Raw genomic sequence first — 23,285 nt, 5'->3', positions numbered from 1 at the left:
AAACTAGCTCTGCTACTATTAGTAAGCTAGCATATCCCACCAACGGTTATGGTTGCATGAAACAGGATGTGCGCAGGCACTAAAGTGGCAACAGAGGAAATCAAGGGCCAGATGTAGGTCGCCAATTACCGGTCGGTAACGGCCGAATTCGGCCGTTACCGACCGGTAATTGGTGATTGAGATGTAGGGGCCATTATTTTACACAATCGGTAAATTTACCGAATCAGTAAATTTACCGATTCTGTAAAATACCGAATCGGTAATTTTACCGATTCGGTAAATCAAGATGTAGGTGGCACTCCACAAAGTGCCACAGGCCCTTAAGAGTCAGTATTTTACCACCCAATCCTATTGGGTGGTAAAATACCGAATTCAGGTGTGCATGCACATCTGTGCATGCACACCTGTGCAATGTGACACACAGACATGCCCTTAGGGCATGTATGTGTGCCACATGGCACACAAGCCTGCACTTGGGGTGCTAGAGGGTGTCAAAGTGACACCCCCTGCACCCTTGCTGGATTCGGTATTTACCGATTCGGTAAATACCGAATCGGTATTCCCCATTGATTCCTATGGGCTCAAAAGCCCATAGGAATCAATGGGGAATACCGATTCGGTATTTACCGAATTGGTAAATACCGAATCTTACAGATTCGGTAATTCAAAATAAAAAATTACCTATATCTCCCTCCTTCTAATTTACCGATTCATAAATACCGAATCGGTAAAATTCGGTATTTATGAGTCGGTAAATTAGATATACCTACATCTGGCCCTAAGTGTTTTGTATTTGAATAGCCTATGTAATGGTCAAATTGATCAGAATTAGTGCTTGCCAAATATATGTTTATGGTGCAAGTTTATTCAGATATACTTCCATTGTTTTGGCACATTCACAACCTTAAAAAAATACAAATAGCATATTTTTCCTTTTTCTGTGTACATTATAGCTCGCAAAAGCTCGTTTTGCTTTCCTTTACTTTACAGATGTCAAAAAATGCTGGTGCATTTACAGCAAAAAATCATTACATGTTAAAGGTTTTAGAATACTTCTGCTCGAGCTCTTCATTGGTTTAAGACACCAGGCAGTGCAAAACTGTGTCAGAGTCCTGTCTTAAATTAGCAGGTCCAGTGCTCACTTTATGTGGTATGGCCTCCTGAGTTGAGAATAGTATAACTTTACATACCTACACACACATACTTTGTCAATATATTAGTTCATATTCTGTAGTCAATAATTTGTAGGTCGATATTTATGACCTTGATATTCTGATATATACCAACAATTCAACTTGATTTAGAGATTGTAGCAACAGAAAATCATTCTGAAGAAAGTGGTGAATCCTTAGGAGGATCAACCGGAAGAGTTTTCTCCTCCATCCCCCCATCATTGTTGTTAAGGAAATTCAGCCAGAGCATTCTCCTCCTATTTGAAGACTTTTTCTTCACAAACACCGATTTTCCATGAGCATCAAACTCTAAATCAGGCCATTCTTAGACAAAAGAGAAGTTTAGAGGTAGATTAGAGTTCAGTGTCTTGGAAACAAGTCCCTTTTCTGTTATCCGTGGGCCTCTCACGCTCTCCGTTCCACAGCCTGTCTCTTTCCATCTCTTGATCTATTGCATAAATAATACCGCAGGTCCCACAAGCCACAAACGCTGACATCTTATGAAAAAGGTCAGTTTGAACCTCCACCATCATAGTTCTGTATTTCCTATCTCTGTCAAAGTTCTTCTTGACGCTGCTCTCCACCAACTGACGTAGGCAAGACACAACTCTGAAACAATTCCAGGAATGGTAATACTTTCTTCTTTTAAAAAGGCTTGCCTTTAGTTCTGTGCTTTCTCTAAAACAGTCCAGTTGCATGAAGGACATCCATGTTCCAACAAGTACTGCTCACAGAGTCTGTACAGTAAACCAACTGCAGTTTAATGAAGGAGAAGGCACCATGAGGCAACATCCTGTCAGGGAGGCTGTGCTGTAGTTTCCACCTAGAGTGAAGTTCTCTGGACTGCTTGCAACCGTGCTGTGAACGATATAAATGTAACGCGTTAGAACAAAAATATGTGGATACATAGATTCACAGATGACTCGGTTGGATTAACTACCATATGGGTCAGAGAAAACCTAGCCTCTGATATTAAATTGACTGTTTGATAAGCCAGATTTCTTATTTTATTGAGACCCATTCCAATTTGATCTCTTCTGGGACATGAATCAGATCTCACCTGCTTTATGAAAATTGACCATGCAGTGCTACTTTCCATCACAGCTAGACACAAAGGCATTGGGGCTCATTCAGAGAAGGAAAACTGTCATATTTTGGTGATGCTCTACCACACTAAACATACAGGGGCAGATTTATAATAAAGTGACGCATCTGTAGAAATGTGTCAGTTTCCCTGCACCAGCCTGCGATACCCTTGCACCACCATGGATGTACCGTATTTATAATACAACGCACTATGGCGCAAGGATTGACATGCGTCAGAAATTCTGATGCAGCTGCTGGCCCAAAAGTGAAGCATTGCTGGAGTCGTGTTGCAAGCACGAAGCAACTCCAGCAATGCATGTTGGGGCCTATACTTATTGTACTGCGTCAATCCTTACGCATGCTTCAAGCAGGCGTAAGGTTTTGATGCAGTGGCTTCCTAGAAGTGGTGCAGTAAAATCTTATAGATTTCACTGTCACTTTTACAAGGCTTTCCTGCGTAGGAATGCCCACCCTGCATACGTTATACCTGACGCAGGTATAATGTGACACAGGGCTTTACAACGGGACGCATCTCCCTTGATACGTCACGTTGTAAATTGGATGCATTGTTTACGCCGCAGCTGTGTCCCAAAAGTGACGAAACGGTGGATCAAAAGTGTTGCAAGGGCTTGTAAATCTGCTCCACAGTTCTTTCAGTTCTTTTGAGGGGTTGGAAGAGCTGTTTTGACATCTGTATAGTCTCAGCTGAGTCCATTGATGTGCACATTTAACTTGGTGGCCTGCCAGCACAGCTTCATCAGGTCATAGAGATGGTCACCCCACTCTCAAACTATGATGGGCAGTCTTCCCCTAAAGGAGCAGTGCCATAACTTCAGCTGGCTTAGTGAGCTAGAGGTCCAACCAGCACAGTCTAAATGACCTTGAAAAAATGAACTCGTGGCTTTCAAGAAGAGGTTGAAAGTTCAATATCTTGTCCAATATGAGACAACAGGAGAGGTACAGACTCCCTTCTAATGTTTCATTTGGACCAGTGTCAGTCCACAAAGTTTAAAAATATGTCAGGCAGCTCTGCTTGAATATCATTTATGTATAGATCATGTACCACAAAAGAACTACATTAAACTTTTGCAAGAATTGGGCTTGAGTGGCAATAAATAAAAACAACCATTTATTTTGGCCTGAGGCAGGTAATTCTGCATTGAGACTGTTCATGTTAGTTTTTATCCTTTCAAAGCTGGTAACTTTAGTAATGATATGGTATGAAACATTTTTGCTCTAGATAGAGGGGATCCTCACTTCACCTATAATCAACCTTCTCTTCTGTTCTATATCAGGAATTTAAAAGGGATTAGATAAGAGTAGTGGGCCACATTTATGGGTTTTATTATGTTACTTACATTGGTGAGGCACTGACTAATGAGTGGGATTCATGGATATAGATTTTGGGCCCTACTTACAATGGTAAACTTACATGTGAGAAAATCTACATGTGTAAGTTTACTCTTACATTTTTGAGTAACTTTACTACTTTTGGTTATTCACCAATAATGAGTGTAAATTTAGTGAAAGTTGTAGACTTATTTGTCCCCAACCCTTGAAACAGTGGGTGGAATCAGTAAAAACATTATATATGACCATAAGGTTGCATTTAGTAATAGCTTTACAACCGTATTGAACGTTTTGCACGCTTGGCGTAGACCTCCGCTTTTAACAGTGGAAAACTGTAAGGACATTTTCAAAAGTTACCAAAGAATATTTGTTAGGTACATGTTCATATAAATGAATTTTATATATATATTTTAAATGTAGTATATCTTTTTAAAATGCTACCACACTATTAACTACATTTTAAATGAAAAATGAAATTAATTTATGCTTATTAAATTACATTAAAATATTTTTAAATATGTATTTATAAAACTAACCACCTAAATGTTTATATTCAATTATTATATATTAAATGTTATGAAAAGATTTTAGTGCAGAATTAAATAATGTTTTTTAAACTTACATTTATTTTTAAATTGAAAAGAAGTTATTTATATTATGTTTTTTATTTTTTGACAAAAAATGTGTGTATATTTTGTGTATATTGAGTGCATATTTTTAAAAGGTTTAAATAAAATATTTTAACAATATTTCCTACGGGATTTTATTTTAACTACAGTAGTAGTTTGTGAACATAAATGGGCTTTCTCTTTTTTGGTTGGTTTTGTGTCTCTCTCTCTAAAACCTGTCCTTTCTCTATATCTTAACACATCTTTACCCCTCCCTTAACCCCTCCTGTTTAATAGCAAGTATTCCCAATTTTCCAGCCACTCCCCTGTCCCTCCCACATTTACTACTAAAACGTAAACCTACATGTACAGAGATATCCGCAGTCCGATGGAGATTCCCTGCATACAAAATTTAGGAGAGGCAGAATCGTAGATGTTTGCTCATAGGTTTCTGAATAGCGTTTTTTACTATGTGTGAAGTGCTATTGTAGTACTCCTACCAATGTACTACAAAAGGTCGTTTTTATATAGGCCTCACAGATTAGGACAGGTATGTGTTTGGAGAGGAAGAAGTGTGGTGACTTAAACCTTGGCACTCCGAATAGAGATTTGTTAGAAGACGGGGAGATTGCACTTGTCTGGGGGGAATCCTTTCTCTGAAAATTTGTGAATAAGAAGTCCTACCAGTTCCTGAGCCAAATTGATCAGAACATTTAGAGCCTTCATGCCTGAAGATCACTGTTGTCTGATGATGGGAAAACTTGGAGTCTATCAAAGCTCAGGGTGCTTTGGGCCTGATAAGGTATTACGCTTAGTTGAAGCGATGACCTATGAAGTTATCCATAGCTTACTGGGGATCCAGGAATATGGAGCACTGATATCATCTGTGTTGTGAGATATGGTATGCTGAGAAATTTAGGACTTTGGAGAGAAAGGGTACCATAATGCACCGAGAAACTGAGAAGAGTGTGCCACAGGGGAAACCTCTAAGCAGAGGAAGGAGTCTCAGTTGATCAGTGAGCTGAAATCATCTTGTGTGTTGGAAGAGAGAGGAGAGAACCATATGAGAAATTAAGCACCATAGAGCTGATGTCTTAGAAACCTGTTTGGGAGAAAATAAACTAGAATTCAATAAGACTTTACAAACATATTCACTGGTTGGCTGTTTGCAATTACTGATAACTGGCTCTTCCCATCCTCACCAGCCTGTGTGAGAACTGGGGCTCACAGAATTTCTTGTGAACATCTTTGGCACCATGTTGCCCGATAGTGGCTGTTTTGATAACAGACTTGGAAGATCATGTGAAATGTGACAAATCGACCCCAATCTGCTAAGACACTCCTACTAGCTGCCTGCCACCAAATCTAGAATTCCCTGCTGCTATGATGGGGAATTTTCACACAGTGAATGCATTTTTGGTGAACATGTAATGCTGGGCAGAATGCCAAATCTTGGCGGCCCACTCAGCATTTTTTTGTTTTACATAAGCATACCCCTAAAGTGGGGGTGTTCATAAAGGAGCATTTGTATTTTTTCCTGCCCTGCCCTGACACTCTCTACAGGGTGGTCCAGGAAAGTAAAATCATGGTCAGAAGATATACCCTAAATAGCAATGGCCTTCTGATGCTAAAAAAAACAGCAACCGTGTGGCAGATGTGTTTCCCATGGCAGAGCCAGCTGAGGTTTCACCTATGGTTTCCCAAAGCTTACCCTGACAATAAACGAAGCAAATTATGGCAGATGCCCTATCCCCAATACTCTGAATTGTGTCGATTATTCTTGAATTCTTTTGTTGACAAAGGTGACTTTATCCCACCCCATCCTTATTTCCCACAAGATTACATTTGATTTCTTTAAAACATTTAACATCTTATCATTGTTTTTTTTGCATCATGTCATTGGTTTTATTGGTAAATAACTGTATGGTAATTTTGTTTTCTATACACCACTTGCATCTTCTCTGGGGATAACGTAGACTCTTGAACACTGCTGCCACAGATGTGCAAAGGCACTCATGTATGTCTGAGGAGTCCCTTTGTGGGCAGTGATAACTCGGTTGCAGCTCAGATCAAGACTGTGAATGTTTGCCTCTGCAGCCTTCTACTAGTAATTCCTAAAATGTGTTGTTAAGCTGTGATTATTTGCACTTGTGTTTGTTCACATATCATAATGTATTTGAAGTAGAAACTAGGTACTTGCCAAAGGCTACGTGTTACCATTTTTGATTATTTCTGAGATTGGGGTTTTTGAGTTTGAAATATTTGTGATGGAAAACGATTCCTGGCTTTGAAGATGAAAGGGCAGAGAAAGAGGAGGGTGAGGAACAACAGACCCTCAAACAGCCTTAAGAACAAAGACCTTCAAAACTGGGAGTGGAAATCCTAAAAGATCAGTCAACCCCTCTTTCCTGTCTGCATGCACGATAACATGGTGAATGGAGCTCACAGACCATGTTCTTCTCACATATGTAAAGTGCCAGCATTGAGTTGTGTTACTTGCGTGGATATCTGCCCGTGTTTTTGGGCCACAATGCTAACTTTTCTGAAACATCAGGTGAAGAAGCAGTTTTGAGTTTGGTGCTGGTCAAGTTAAATGGACTGTGTTTTTGTTTTAGTTTGATCGACCGGTCTACTAACAATTACATTCTGGCAGCAACGTTTAAGGACACTTCTTAGTACCTATTCCAGATTTTGAAGAAGAGGCTTGGACTTAGCACAATAAGGCTCTGTTCAAAAGAAGCATCATGCTGATAGCAGTGCTTTGTTAGAAGCTGAAAGCAAATGATCAGCAGTCAACAACTCTGTAATGGGCCATTTTTAAGAAGTTTAACATAGCTCTAATGTGTAAATAAGTCTAGATATTCTTAAACATGGCAAATTGAAGAGAATAATTGTGAAAAATTCGGGGAGGGGTGTTGGACTTGGCCCTGCTTGCAGGGTCATCCCAGAACTTTTTGCCTTTCCCCCTAGCCTTTTTGGCTTTTGTGGAGTTGGTGGGTTCAGGATGTTGGACACTTTAGCGCTGGAAGCAGTGCAAAGTGTGTGTGCTGTCTGCCTCCCATGGGCTTACATTAGGAACACCCCCCATGGGAGAGAAAAGGTATGCCATGTTTGGTATGTGGGTGAACTGCGAATATGAGATGCTGTGCAATGTGTACTCATGTTTTTTTCACCATTGTAATAAATTTCATTTTTAAAATGTCACCCTGTCTGTGTGCTTTGGGCCTGCTGCCTCAAGTGGGTTGCAGGTCTAGTTTTTGAAGTGACCAAGGCTGGCTCCGCCCCCTGAAGTGTGTCCGTCTCACACACCCGCAGCTTTTGGAGGAAAGCTTGGCAGACAGGGTGCTCTACACCTCCCCAAAACTAGTTGGGACCGGTACCCCAGAGAACCTTCTAGAAGCTCTTGCCCTTTCTGGTAGGTGGGTTGAGGAGTGTATTTATAGAGGACCTGAGACTCCATGTGTTTAGACTGAGTGTGGACTTGATTGAGAGAGGACACTCTGCCAGGAGGTACCGCCGCAAGGGTCTGTGTGCTGGCCCCTGCGCCCATCTGTACCCCCTCTGCTGTCCAGAGGGCCAGTGAGAGCCCTTTGCTGGAGTGAAGACTGCCATGCCAGGAGGAGTGCCACATTACGGGAGATGACTGTTCCTAGGAACTGCTGTCCTAACTTGATGAGTGCCCACTGCCTACTGATCTTGCCCAGCAGTGCCTGTCTGGTCTCCTGCCCTAGCGCATGGTGAGCGCTACAAATAGAAGCTGCCCGGGACCTAAATGCGCTGTGTAGCGCTAAGTGGAGCACTGCCCTGGAGAACTGCCTACTTGGAAATATAGCGGGAACCTAACCCGCATATCAGCAGCCGGTAGTGGGTGCCCACCCCCTGTTTGTGCCCCCGGGAGGAGAATCCATAATCCCAGCGGGGCTCCCGTGTGTCAGGGAGAGCACTGCATTTTAATAAAGAGCGGGTGCCCACCCTGCTTTATCCTTCCACATAACGGGAGCCTACCCCGTATTGTCGTCCTACGCCGGTGCCCACCCCGTGGGAATGCTGTCTTGAGTGGGTGCCTACCCCAAGTTATCGCTGCATGGCAGGAGCCCACCCTTCACGCTGAAATTGCCTAGAAGCACTGCCGTGACCCAAGCCCAGGACGGGAGGAGACCCGCCGCGCTGCCTGTGGTGACCCAGAGGGAGAAGGGACCTTGCCCAAGCCGGCCGGAAGTGAGGAAGGGGGGCTCCCAATGTAACTAGGGAGCCCCGGGCCTGCAAAGGAGCCAGGTGGGAGCCTACCCCGCACTGGTACAGTGCCCAGGAGAAGGGGACCTTGCCTAGGAGGTGACGGCTCCCCGTGAGCAGAGGAGAGCCGCGTGCTGGCGCCGAGTCTGCCGCCCGCCCAAGGTGAAGGGACCCCGAAGCGGTGCATGCCTGGGCGGGGCTCTCGTGAGTCAGAGAGTCCCGCAGCCACTGAGATGTTGAAGAAGAGTGTGCTCCGTCCCAGCCGCCCAGAAGAGGTCACTTGATCAGGGCCTGCCGGTGATGCAGGCCCACTAGAGACCAGCAGCTGAGGCCTGGAGAAGCCCTGCGGCGGAGGGGGCCTGAGTCATGCTGTCGGTGCCTGCCCCGCCCGGCGGGTGAGGGGAAAAGAGGTCCTAGCAGTGGCACCTATCAGGGCACATTGCCGGTGCCCAGAGACTGCAGAGGTCACCGAAAGAGAGGCCCTGGACTGATGGTGAGTGGGGGCTCTGAGGGGCATCGAGGTACTGAGTTAAGAGGCACCAGAGACCTGCAGAGCAGAGCCCGGGAGGAAGGGACTCCCAATGCAGCGCAAGTGTTTATTTTCCCTTTTTGGGCCATTTCCTCTTTTGCCTGACACAGCTGCACCACCGAAGCGGCAGCTGCACCAAGGGGGTATCTTGAACGTGCCAGTGCCCGTGTTTGGTGACTGTGACTGCTGGCATTTTTGAGAGCGGGCCACTGCACCTTTCGAACTCTAGGGCCATTTTCAATTTGAGAGTCCTGGGAGAGGGGCTCCACCGACTCTATTCTACACAACTGTCCCGCCGGACAGTGGGCAGTTGCAACGTGGGGCCCATCCTTGCACTACAGTCCCAGAGTAGGGGCTCCCCAGGCGCAGTGGCCCCATTTACAAATCTGTACTCTTGGGCATGTTGGTTTTGAAGGCCTCATGCAAATGTGATGTGTGCACCTTATCGGGGTTACTGTGGTGCCCTAACAATGGGGTGTGTAAGGTAATCATGCTGCCCGCTTATGCCAATGTGGACACTTCTGATTGTATTTCATGCTCCAGGGTAATGCCAACGTCAGGTTATTACGTTCAGGACATGATGTTTTCATTCTACGGCCACTGCTAATGTGCTCCACACCTAAGACATTATGCGTTGGTCAAATGCTTTCCCTAATGGTCACATTGCTGATCTTAGGCCTCATGGACTTATGCTGATGTACTGCATAATATGTTCTATGCCTGACCTAATGCATTTATGTTGATAAGGTTTATGCCTAATGCCTGCTTGATGTATGCCTAAAGCGAGTTATGCAAAGGTGCTTATGCCTATGGTTATGTCTAATGTTTCATGCTAAAGTGGTTGACCCCCATGTTTATGCCGGAGCTGATGGATCACTGACAGAATATCGAGGAGCAAAATATCGACCTGCCGAAATATCATGGAGAAAATATAGAATGCCAGAATATCGAATTCCTATCTTCAAACAGGTAAGTAAAAAAATATCGGCTCCAAAATATCGTTGTAAAAAATATAGACAGTCAAAATATTGAATTTTTTAAATGTCTTAAAAGTAATTTAAAATTAATATAATAAGCATAATTAATTTAAACATACTTAAAATACTTAAACTTACAATTAATAAATAATTAATGTAACAAACATTTTTTTAAATAGTTTTAATATATATATATATATATATATATATATATATATATATATATATATATATATACATATTATTAACAAAACATATACAATATTTTCAACGTAGGATAGCGAGAGCGTTATATTACTATTACCACTCCAGGGAGTGCAACAGTAGAGAAAACATTGGATAGCGTAGGGGTAAAAATTACTATTCCCACTCCAGAGAGTGCAACAGTAGAGAAAGCATTGGATAGCGTAGAGGTAAAAATTACTATTCCCACTCCAGTGAGTGCAACAGTAGGGAAAGCGTTGGATAGCGGGAGATTAAAAATTACTATTCCCACTCCAGTGAGTGCAACAGTAGGGAAAGCGTTGGATAGCGTAGGGGTAAAAATTACTATTCCCACTCCAGTGAGTGTAATAGTAGGGAAAGCGTTGGATAGCGGGAGGGTAAGAGGTACTATTCCCACTCCAGAGAGTGCAACAGTAGGGAAAGCGTTGGATAGCGTAGAGGTACAAATTACTATTCCCACTCCAGAGAGTGCAACAGTAGGGAAAGCGTTGGATAGCGTAGGGGTAAAAATTACTATTCCCACTCCAGTGAGTGCAACAGTAGGGAAAGTAAATACTTCATATATGAATTAAATTAAATATTAATACCAATTACAAATAATATAAAATAATTAACAGTTTTATATAATATATGTATGTATATTAATTAATCAATTAAAAATACAAATGAAATGTAATTATTAACAAGAAATTACCTACTAATACAAATTATTTACCAATTAACACTAAATTAACAATTAATAAAACATTAAATATTACAACAAAAATAAGCAATACATAAATTTAAAAATGTATTTATTCATAATTCAATTACTTCCCACACTATTCCCTATAAACGCACAACCCACTACTGAAAGTAAATTATTAAACTTAACATAATTATCAATTAATCAATTAATTAAAACTATTGACCAATTATATTTTAATTAATTACCAATTAATTAATAATTAACAATTAATTCAAAATAAATACCAATAAATAAACATATTTAATTAATTATATTTAAATTACTTCCCACCCTATTTCCCTATAAACCCACAACCCGCTGCAGAAAATACATTAATTTAATTAACATAATTATCAATTAATCAAAATTAATTACCAATTATATTTTAATTAATTACCAATTAATCATTAATTACCAATTAATTCAACATAAATACCAATAAATAAAATAACATATTTAATTAATTATATTTAAATTAGTTCCCACCCTATTCCCCTATAAACCCACAACCCGCTACAGAATTATATTACTCAAAAATTAAATACAATTAAATTAATTAATTAAAATGAATTATAAAATAAATATAGACTTTTCACACATATAGTAGCATAAAAAACACTTTAAAAAAATTCATATTAACTTACCTCAAATTCGATATTTTTGTTGTCTATATTCTGTCCATTCGATATTGTGTCCATTCTATATTTTTGAGAAATTAACAAAGGAGGGAGATAGAGTACAGAGGTAGGATTCTTACTCCACAGGCATAGATACATAAACAAGGGGAATCCTACTTACAGTGACTGGGAGGAGTGTTACCCACAAGGGTGTGGGAGCACTTAGTGTTTTGTAGAATACCCCTCACACACCAAAAGGCCCCTTGGTGTCATGCTTCATCATAGGGGTCTTCGCACCCCTCTAACTGGATGCGGCGTGCTGCGACCTACGACTACGCGGGAGCACTGATAGTAATGACTATGTATGGTGTAAGTGATAGGGATATTTATGTGAGTGGTGGGATTTAGTGAAGGGTTAAAAAGTACCTGGCTCGTGGGTGTCTAGGAAAAAACTTTATTCACAACCCCGGGCTGGTACTACTAAAAGAAGTGAAGTGCGAGGTTATTATCTGTCGTGTTTATGGACAGTACCTCATGTGTGCGTCGACATGTTTTGGAGCATGTGCTCCTTCTTCAGGACGGGGGCACAACTTCCCCCACCTTACTCACTTTTCACTACTTTGTTTTGTGTAAATAACAAAAAGTGAAAAATATATTTTTTAAGTGTATTAAAAATATAGGCTATAGTGTGCCTACAGCGTTTTTTTGGCTCAGGATACATGCATTTGCATGACTCATTGGATATAGCTTGCTTGCTTCATGAGCACTCCAGCGGAGCAGCGTGTGGGGCAGTACGGAGGACAACTCATCCCGAGTTTATTGCACAAATAGCAATCAACCCCCAGACGTTCTAGAGTGCTCATGAAGCAAGCAAGCTATATCCAATGAGTCATGCAAATGCATGTATCCTGAGCCAAAAAACCGCTGTAGGCACACTATAGCCTATATTTTTAATACACTTAAATGAGAAGCAAGCTGCATGTCCTAATAGCATCCACACTATACCCAGGCACAGTAGTCCCAGATTGCACCTTCCACTAGATGCTGCCCCTTTCGTGGCAGTGTTAACAGGGGTGCCACCTCTAGAACAAAATGAGAGAGAGTCTACTGAGGACCTCCTGGGCAAATCTAGGGAATGGTGTAGACACTACTCAAGCGGGGAGAGTGATATATCCCCCTCCATCATAATGCCTAGAAAGGTGGGCTGGGTAGGACATGGAGCGAAGAATATCACTGGGGACTGCATTGTTGTAAACATTTGTGGGAGAGATGTTGCTGGAATTAGACCATTACCCCTAGGCTACTTCTATCCGCCAAGGGGGAGCCAGAAGCCATGTTCCCGCCCCCAGAGTTTAACAGCAAAGAGAGATACTCCTACCTTAGGACCCTGTGATTTTGCAAGGCTTGCTGAGAGTGGTGTTTCTGCTTCCCCACCCCTGCATCCCTCTTCACTCCCTGCACCCTTGCAGATCTCTGAAGACACACAGAATAGGGGTTTGCCACTGTCAAATCGTTTTTCACCTCTGCTACAATTACAGAACTCCGATTGACTACACAACCCATGTCGCACAAATTACATGTCTCCTCCTATCCTAACTAACAGAAATATTTGTAGAAGGGACTAAAGGAAACACCCAGAAATAGAACACACATAGCGTCCCTTAGGAAGAAATACAAACATGCCATCCAGGCCCGGAAAAATCAGATTAAGGAAGAAGCTTGGAATGACCTGCAATCAGAAGAAGTTTTGCGGGATAGCTCTAAATTTTGGGAGGTCATCAATCAGCCCTATTTCTCAGGGATGGAGAATCAAGGTATGTAATGTGTTATTCCAGATGAGCAGTGGCTTGCCCACTTTGGAAACATCTATAGTCAGTCAACCCCTGGTCACACACAGGAGCTTTTTTCCTCCCTTCGTTTAGAGCCAATTTTGGCCTTTAGGGAGGAAGATGTGGAAAAAGCTATAAACGAGACACTTAAGCACAAGGCCCCGGGCCCTGAGGGGGACCCTGCGGACTTATATAAGTCTGCACCGAAATTTTGCGCCAAGATTTTGACCAATATTTCTAATGCCTCAAGAGAAAACATCTTTCCTAAGTCCTGGGCTAGGTCCATTATTATTCCAATCTTCAAGAAGGGCCAAAGGGGTGATCCTGCCTGTTATAGGCCCATTTCCCTAATAGACTCTGCCGTTAAAATCCTGGGCAGAGTCATCTTAGGTAGAATGACAACATGGCTAGAAGGCAGAGGAACCATGTTGAATGCCCGGAACGGCTTCAGGGCTAAAGGAGTACATTGGATCAATGTTTAAATCTCCAATTGATTATCAGCAAATATACTATAGCGAAAGAGGCCTTGTACATGGCCTTTATGGACCTCTCCTCAGCATTTGATCTGGTCAACAGGTCGAGGCTGTGGGGGGGTCCTTTTGGACATGGGCATCGATCCTCCGCTGGTCGGCTTTTTAGCTGACCTCCATCGCGGTTTACAGGCCTCTGTCAGAGTCACCCGGGAGGGGAGGTGCACTACTCATTTTAAATCAGAGAGGGGTGTGCGGCAAGGGTGCATCCTTGCCCCCCTCCTCTTTACATTATACATAAATGCACTTGAGCCAGCCTTGGCCACTTCAGCTGCGGACGTTCCGCGTGCAGGGGAGACCAACATTACGGTCCTCCTGTACGCGGATGACGTGGTTCTCTTGGCTCGTACAGGTGTGGCTCTTAACAGACTATTGGCCTCTTTCGGCGATTTTATGACCTCCTTAGATCTGAAAATTAACACTCTAAAATCCCAGGTCATGATTGTCGGGTCAACCGGCAGGAAAAAGAAATCAATAACATTCTCCTGCACAGGGAAAGAAGTTAGGAGGGTCTCATCCTTCACTTACCTGGGGGTGATTTTCGATGATAGAGGAACCTGGGGTGCCCAATATAAGTCAAAAACCAATGCAGTAGTAAGATCAACTGCAGCCTTGCTGAGTTTTGTTAAAAGAATGGGGCACGACCAATGGAGGCTATCCTCAAAGTTTATAAAGCCAAATGCTTGGCTATAGCCACCTATGGATCTTCAATATGGGGATACATAAAACCTGATAATATCCAGAAGGTGGAAAACAAATTTCTTAGATCCTTGCTCTCCTTTCCCCAGTCTACTCCCACCTTTTCTACTCACTCAGAGCTAGGTATTGGGTTAGTCACAGACCAAATTAAATCCGCCCCTGTTATCTGCTGGTTAAAAACCTGGCTTAACCAGGAAATTTCCTTAAATCACTTGATCCTAAAAGACTGTCTAGCCCTGGACAGAGCTCACAGAATCCCATGGCTGGTTTATGTCAAATCGATGCTTTCCAATGTGGGGCGTATTGAGCTTTTTAATTTTCCTGAATGCATCAAAAAAGAGGACGTCATGGCGATAAAATCCACACTGTTAAACCTGTTCGCGGCAGAGCGGGAGGAGATAGAGATGAGAAAACCGCTCGTTAGAAGGAATTATGTACTTACTACTGGCCCAGGCCTAGAACCCTACCTAGTTTTTGTAACCAGACCATTTCATTGTTTTCTTTTAACCAGATTTCGTTTAAACTTGATACACTTGCTGCTTGGTTCCTATGCAACGTGGGATACTCCTGTTAACGCAAACCCTTGTGATTGCGACCACTTTTCTATACAGGACACATTACATATCACCATGTTCTGTGAACACTATGCACTAATTAGAAAAAAATATCTGTTACCAATTTTGCGGGATGCTGGCTTTTTACAGGTCAGGCCAGTGCTCCTGTTTTTACAACTTTTGCCCAGTGCACGTGTAACTTTTCATGTAGCAAGTTTCTTAGTGGCAGGCGTTCGCATAAATAAGAATCGCTCTAAAATACGGCATCAACATATTACAATTGAATCATCTTAGTTGTGCTGGCGCTTTCTTAAAAACAAGGTAATTAAATGCTATATGGACATTTTTTATCATGAAAGAAATAATTTTGAATAATCTTTTATTGAACTTATGAAATATGCTTATTTTATAACCTGACATGTTATTTATATTTCTCATTTTTTATTATTAATCAGAAATGTATGTACTGTTGTATTGTATTGTTTGTAATGATCTGTATCTTGAGTCTTTTTGTGATTTTTATTAATCGAATAAAAGTAATTGACTGACTGACTGACTGACTGACTGACTGACTGATGCTGACAGCAACATTGCTGACCTCATGATTTAACCAGCAGGTACTGGTTAGTTGTCATTTACTGTTCTGCATAAGGTGATGACGCTAAGTTCATTTCTTGTACCCAATAGGTACCGCCTGTGATACATTTAGTGCTTATAGACTCTCATTTATTCTTGGATTTTTGATGGTTCTGGCAGCGGACTGATTGGCCCTGCCTTGTAAATAGTTCCGCTGTGAATTGCTACCCGGGGCCGGCTAGCACAGTGGATATGTACCTATGTTTGCATTCTAATGTGTTTTTATAATACACAAGTTATTTTCATGCAACATGGTGTGGAGTCTCTTTTGTAGTGTGCCTAGTGTGTCGCCGGTGAGTGTGCTGCACCGATGCTTTACACAATCCTCGGGAGTTTACGCTACCCGCTCCGAACCACGCAACCCTGTTTCTAACAAGGGGCAATAATTTTTTTATACTGTGGGGGTGTGGCATTATAAAGTTTGAAGACCACTGCACTAGAGTGTCCTGATTGAGAGACATCTGTGGAAGTTATTCAGCTTTGTGGTGCTGTCCTTGACCTCTAGGTGAGTATCAAGATCTACCTACTGACCTAAATGAGGTGATGCCCTTAGGATCAACAATGGATCAGTGAGGCATACATCGAAAAGGACGTGGTGATCTACTTTGTGTGGAATTATGGCTAGTGACTGTTTTCCTCCCAAAGGGAATTACATATGATCCATCTCATAGTACCACTCCTGACATTGTTGTGGTAAAGATAGGGAGGCATGTACAAGTAGCATGCAGTTTAGGAATCCAACCAGAGATCACCAGGAGACCTCTGGTGCCTCAGATGCCTTTCTTAGCTGCTTTATTGAGACCAGATGATCAGTCTCTGGGTTTGACTTGGGAGATCAAGGTGCGATTGGGAGGAGGGTGCTAATAGCATGAGACTCAGAACCCCCAAACCGCTTGTCACCCAGAGGCACTTAGCACTACAGAGACCTCTGATAGGCTGACATCCTGGGAGGAGAAAACTTTCACTAGATACATCTCCTCAGGTGTTAGATGTGTGAGTTGTAGGAGTTTGTTAGAAGCTTAAGGGGGATGACCTCCATGCCCAGGTTGCCTGGAAACCAGCACAATTTCAGTAAGATTCCATGAAGGACGGGGGCAGGAGGGCATCCTCAGACTAGGATTTGATAGTCTTCAGCATGGCACTCAGAGGAGCAGGGTGGTGAGCCCATTGAGCTTCCCTGCTGTAGGAAGTGTGCACTAGGCCATGTCCTGTCTAAGAGGGCGCCCCTCAGAGGATGCTAAATATTCTCCCTAGAGAATATGTTAGCCCTTGAAACAACACCATGGCATGGGTATAACCTATCCTGTGTGCAGATGAGTGTTTCAAACCCAGTGGCCTTCCTGAGACTGCCCATTTAAGATATAGTGATCCCACTTCTGAAAGTACTGATGCCATAATGAACTACAATTTACAGTGCCAAAGTGGAGGTTCCTGGTTCAGCTGTCAAGATACCTCTCATGTGATGTCAGTTTTGGACACAAGTCTGACATTCTAGGTCCAAATTGGTCTGCAAAGGTGTTTTCAAAGTACAGTGACCCTGCCTGTTAGGTGTCCCCCACACTTGAGGACAGAGAGCTTCTGAGATCACTTAATATGCAGGATCCATCTGTGGCTCCAATTGTCAGAATTAAAGGAGGGGAATTAGGCTATGTGCCTGTCCCTTCACTGATATCATGTTACTGATAAGTAGAATTCCCCAGTGATAAGAGTACCCAAGGCACCCGCATTAGTCGTGCCAAGGCCCAAGAACCACAGTGTACACAGGGAGGGAACTGGAGTCTATGTAGGTTACTGCCCATGGACTTCAACCAACAGGTGAGAAAGCAATGTCTCCATATCTGGATTGAATGCTTTCCCATTGGATGTGTAGGTATAGAGAAAGGTCAGGCACATTGCTCAGGAGAATGTGCATGTGCCTTGAAATCATGGTAGCCAGCCATAGATGTTGTATTCTTGTTTATCCTCAAATGGTCATCATGTCTATGTGCTGAAAGCTCTTTTTGTAACTAGGATGAGACCCATAGCCAGGCTTTTGATGAACATGGCTACTGTCATCTCTTGACCTGTAGAGAAGTGACTGTGATGGCAGTAATATGATTCTAAAAGAAAGACAGGTCTATTTTCCTGTTGCCTGCTAGAGGAGGTGGCCTACCAGCCTCTTGTGCGTTTGTAAATTGACCTGTCCATTCCCTACAATTGGGTCTTTCACCAATCCGTATGGGACATGGATGTTCCATGTCTGTACATTACTTGTACGTGTAGAGAATGCATGTTGAGTGTGTATAACACATGTGCCTGTAACGATACTTGGTTACATTTTGTGTTTGCTACATTCAACATGTTCCTAAGATTGAGGTGGAGAGGGAGAGCCTAGACAACAGATCATTTTTAAATAGAAGCAAGTTTTGTCATAATGGCATCCTTCTTTTCAATGCCAGGATTTATAGACAGATTCAAGGTACATAATTGGGCAACTGCTTCACTCCGAACTATGCACATTTGTTAATGGGCTGGTCCGAGGAGTAGGTGGTTGGGGTTTCTGCCATGAAAAATACATGACTAATGTTTTAATACAGCTACACTTTGCAGATGATCTCTTTATTATTTGGAGAGGGTCACACATTATGGTTGTAGAATTGGTATGCAACTTGAATCATAATGATTTCAATCTTCTTTTTACTAGTACTATCAGCGATAAGTCAATTGACTTAATGGACATTAGAGTAACAGTTACCAGCAATTATTTCACCAGTGCATTGTTCTGCAAGGCTTTTGCAGGGAATTGTTTCCTGAATGCAATGAGTGACCAAACTAACAAGCTTAAATGAGTATCCATAATGGAGAGCTCCTAAAGGTTAAGCATACCTGTAGTGACACTAAAGATTTTGTACTAGAGTCCAATCAGATGCTGGATTAGATCAAAGAAAGAGGTTGTCCCTATGTGGTCCTGAATAGAGTTGAGGACAGGGTACACATCTAGAAATAGATAATCACCACTATAATAACATCATGAGATTACTTAGGAGGCAATGGTACTTTTCCCAATTAGATTCCATCATACTGTACAGGTCCAAAGTAATATAGGTATCACATCCCCTGTTCACACATCCAACACCGTGGGCTTTTTTTAGATGTAACAAATGCAAAGCCACCCACAGTAGTTCCCCTATGAAAATATACCAGGTAATGTATGACTCCAAGCTAATAGAGATTAAGAAATGTATTGCATGCCACTAATATTTTGCAGGGAACACAGTGGTCTGCCTATGTGATAACTCATTACAACCATTATCCAGTCAATCCTGCAAAACAACACGAACACCCTTGCACCACAGTGCAAGTGTGTCTGTGTTGGTGCTTGGCTGCTAATCGTGCCTTAGCGCAGGCAGAAAGGACAGGAATGCACCTTATCCAGTAAATATAGTGCATTCCTGCCCTTTTGAATTAGTGTAGGGCAGCACAGCTAAATGACTTGCACCCTTCTCTACACCAATTCTTTGTAAATATACCCCTAAGTTTTCAGGAGGCCTCAACATTGGGTATTTAGGTGTAACTGGTAATACATGAAATGTTATGAGATATTACTGCCTTCAATTACTCTTCAAGAAGTTTTCACTGGTTATTTTATTTCTTGCAGGCATAACATTATGAAAACAACATGGGAATGACAACCAATCAGAGTTTGTTTTGATTTGCCCAATTGCGCCTTATTGTGATATATTGTCATGTCATGTCCAGAATAACCCACTTGGGCCTCATTGGCAATGTATCATCTTCTATTTTTAGTTTTATATATTATTCATTACAGTTTTCTTGCCACTTGATCTCTGCTTTTATTCATAGTCTAATTGATTTGGTGATTTCTGTCTCTTTTATTGGGCAAATGTAGCATAACGTTAAGTTTCAAGGTGTGATATTCTTTCGTGTCATTGGGTTCCATCATATTCACTCCATTCTAAGATGGATAAGCAATACTAATGCATTGCCTGCTGGTGGCTGTTCAGAAGTATTTTTTTTATGTTTGTTAGTTGTATATACTAATGCATATACTAATCATGTAACGTATTGGTTATAAGGAACACTTTAAGATAAAGATGTTATCTTAGCCCACAATGACGGGAATGATATTGACAAATGTAATGTGTAATTGTTCACATACGCAATCATTAAGTTCTCAAAGGATAGTTGGAATTTGCTTGGTTTGTTTTTTTGTTTTTGAACCTCAAATAATATGGTATTGAATATCGATGTGTTTCAGGCGATAGACTCCATTCAAAGATGGCACCCATTTTGATACTGTGTAATGAACACTTCAGATTGGGGAAACAGAGGCAACTTGTTATGAACGGGTTTGCCATGCCAACCAATGTTTCTATTTTCCCTAACCATTATAAGGCTTTGTATGATAATTTAACATGATTGTCTAGACTGCAGGTCTCCCCCACCTCAATCTGTCACAAATTACATTTCCAGTCATGGAAAGTGATTAGAAGATGGGAGGAACACCTTTTCTGTTTTTTGGGGACCAATGCATCATAACAAACCATGTAACCTGAAGCATGCAATTGTTCAAGTAACTAAATAAGTTGTTTTGGACCACATGGTATTGCCTCACTCATGATACATATGGCATGCTTGAATATAAAAAAAGAATTGCATTAGGTATTTATAAGGCAGACCGAGTGGGTTAATTACATATAAATCCCTTTTACGGCATGGCTTTATTAAAAACCATCTGATTAAACATAGCAATAGATTGTATCTACTGTTTTCAACTCATCTCTTGTCCTTGGAATGGATGCATGGTTTGGCCTTGATAAATTCAGCTACGGATTCACTGTTGTTTTTATTCTGAGTCCACCCAGGTGATTCCAATAGAGTGAAAGTATATGTTAGTATTTATAACATTGTATTTAACTTTCCTGCTTTCAGTGACATAAGTTATACATTCATTATCTTATTTAACAATCAATTTTAGCTTCATCATCACGTGACGTTTTGTACAGGACTGAACACACACGGTAGCTAAGGATGAAATACTGGGATTGCAATGAAATATGACAAGTTAGTTTGTATCTTCCTTTACTATAATCGTGAATAATGAATTGATTTAATTTTGTGGACATGTAGCTCTTTCCTTTTTTTGACTAATGTGAATTACTCCTGATACTTAGAATCCATGTGTAACATCTGGCTGGTTGTTTAATGTAGGGCATGATCATATGTAAAACAATATGTCAATTTTTTTTGATGCTATATATCTGTATATTAAGGAAGAAAGCCTCTGATTCCAATATATGAGTGTAAATATACTTTTTATAGTATTCTTTAATGTGTATTTTGGCATTTGTCTATGGTGTGTATAAAAGTTTAATGTTTTGTATTTTTTTAGTGTACAGCCCTGAAGAAGTTCTGCCTGATATATAGGAACAAAACGTATTGGCTGTGGCTATAATGTTTTGTATAGTGAAGAATAAAGAAAGATATTAAGCTAACACTTGGGCATTTGGTCTTCTTAGCATACACAATGGATGACACTGCGTCGTTCAACATTTTGATGAATATAGTTGTATATACTATTTAAATACAATGCTTATGATCCTTGTTACCCATGATTGAGTCCTGTGTGCCATAATGCATTGTATAACTAATCTCCTTCGGACACTTTTTGTATTTTATACATTTTTTTGCACTGTTCCATGAGTGTCTGACATTTTATTGGGTGATTCACCAGTGATTCTTTTGCATACATGTAAAAGGGTCCTCACACAGGCTCCTTCGTACTGTCACTATTGGGACTGCTAGGGCCTTCTTTGTAAAGGGGTGGAGTTTGGATCTCTATGCACATAGATGACCCCAACCCAACTCTGCACGGCGGCCAACCCTCACCTTGGCCTCTACTACCCATCCCGCAAAAGGTGTTCAACCCCTGCTGCGCATGGACGTGCGCAGCAGAGTTGAGTGCATGGCATGTATCCTTGCTCTCTTGCCCCCACAACTTGTAAATTGCTGCTGCACACGTCCTTCAGGGCCAGATTCCAGATCTGCAAACGCAGTGAGAAAAAATCATTACAATTGTTTGTTTTTTTAACTTCAACTCAAACGCACATGGGCTACCCACTTATGTGTCCTTTCAGATTTTTTTCCATACTTGGGGCCTAAGTCATCAAATAGCATCTACAACATTTTCTGTTATGGTGCTGTCTGCCAATCAGATCCGAGCATTTAACTTTGGATCCACAGATTCGAAATGGCGAGCAGGAGAAAAGTCTACCAATAAGATTTGAGCATTTTTTTAAATTTTGGGATTTGAGGATATTCATGGATCTTTGATGACCCAGATGTCTATAATTGTTTCCAAAATTTAGACTCTCCATTCCCAACCTGGATCCCTCTTTAAATGTTAATTTCTCAAAAACCACTGAACAGATTTACCCCAAACCAAAACAAAGAGGCACTTCCTTGCATAAAGTTTGAACTTCCTCCCAAATGTGTTGAATTTTCCTTTACCAGTTTTTATATTTTATAGAGCAAATCTTCCTTTTGTAATTGGCAGTGGAAGAAGAACTGATAGTGAGGACAATGAGGGATCCAAATCACCACCGTAATCTATTTTATGGAAGATTTTCCCCACATGATGAAGAAAAAAGACATCCAATTATGTTACTTGCACTTTGTCCAAGAAGAACCTCAGTAGGGGCAACTAATGGATAGATAGCTTGGAGCGTCATCGATGTACAAGCATCTTAATGCATGGCATGAACAACAGTTCACTGTTGAAACAAATGAGTGGATTAAGGTGAGGCGGAGTGTGGCACATGAAAGTCCTGTTGTGAATATGAAAACAAAAGAAATATTGCTGTGGGGTTCATGGGTGGGAGCGATGTACGCTTTCACACAACACCATATCCACTGCCAAACCAACACAGTTCCATTACACTGGCAGGAATTGGAAATGGTATAAGATAGAGAAAAAACGACAATGGAGATCACCACTCTGACTTATCAGTTCTACTGGGCCTGTGCTTCAACTGCTCACAGTGGTTATCTAAAGTAGATAAGTCTATTAGTGCTCATGAATTATACTTCAGCCAACTCTCCGCCTCTCTCGCCTCTATCTAAATTGTATCTATCTATCTATCTATCTATCTATCTATCTATCTATCTATCTATCTATCTATCTATCTATCTATCTATCTATCTATCTATCTATCTATCTATCTATCTATCTATGTGCCTATCTATCTATCTATCTATCTATCTGTCTATGTGCCTATCTATCTATGTGTCTGTCTAGCTTCAGATTATCTATATATCTCTAACTCTTGTGAAGTGGGATATCTGATCTTTCTAAAAACTGAAAACACAGATAACAGTTTAATGACCCAAGCATAATATAGCCTGTACTTGTATCACTACCAACATAACAATGGCCACCCTTCATAGTCGCTACCCTTTCAACTCTTGATGCATGTGACATCAATTTCAGTTTGACTTCTGTGGTGTGAAATAT

At 41.3% G+C, this 23,285-nt stretch overlaps 1 protein-coding gene across 1 annotated transcript in view; it reads right to left on the bottom strand.

Annotated features, from left to right (window-relative positions):
- Positions 1-845: 845 nt before the first annotated feature.
- The window catches only part of SLC28A3 (solute carrier family 28 member 3), a 365,199-nt gene continuing 342,759 nt past the window's right edge, over positions 846-23,285 (bottom strand). Inside the window, exon 18 of the mRNA XM_086961303.1 lies at positions 846-2,030. Coding sequence (XP_086817429.1) covers positions 1,901-2,030 — 130 coding nt within the window. The 3' untranslated portion in view covers positions 846-1,900. The remainder of the gene's footprint in view (positions 2,031-23,285) is intronic.

Source organism: Lissotriton vulgaris, chromosome 3_1 (assembly GCF_964263255.1).
Source record: "Lissotriton vulgaris chromosome 3_1, aLisVul1.2, whole genome shotgun sequence".
Classification (NCBI taxonomy): domain Eukaryota; kingdom Metazoa; phylum Chordata; class Amphibia; order Caudata; family Salamandridae; genus Lissotriton; species Lissotriton vulgaris.
The sequence above is the reverse complement of the archived record's forward strand: the minus strand, read 5'-3'. Positions and strand labels throughout refer to the sequence as shown.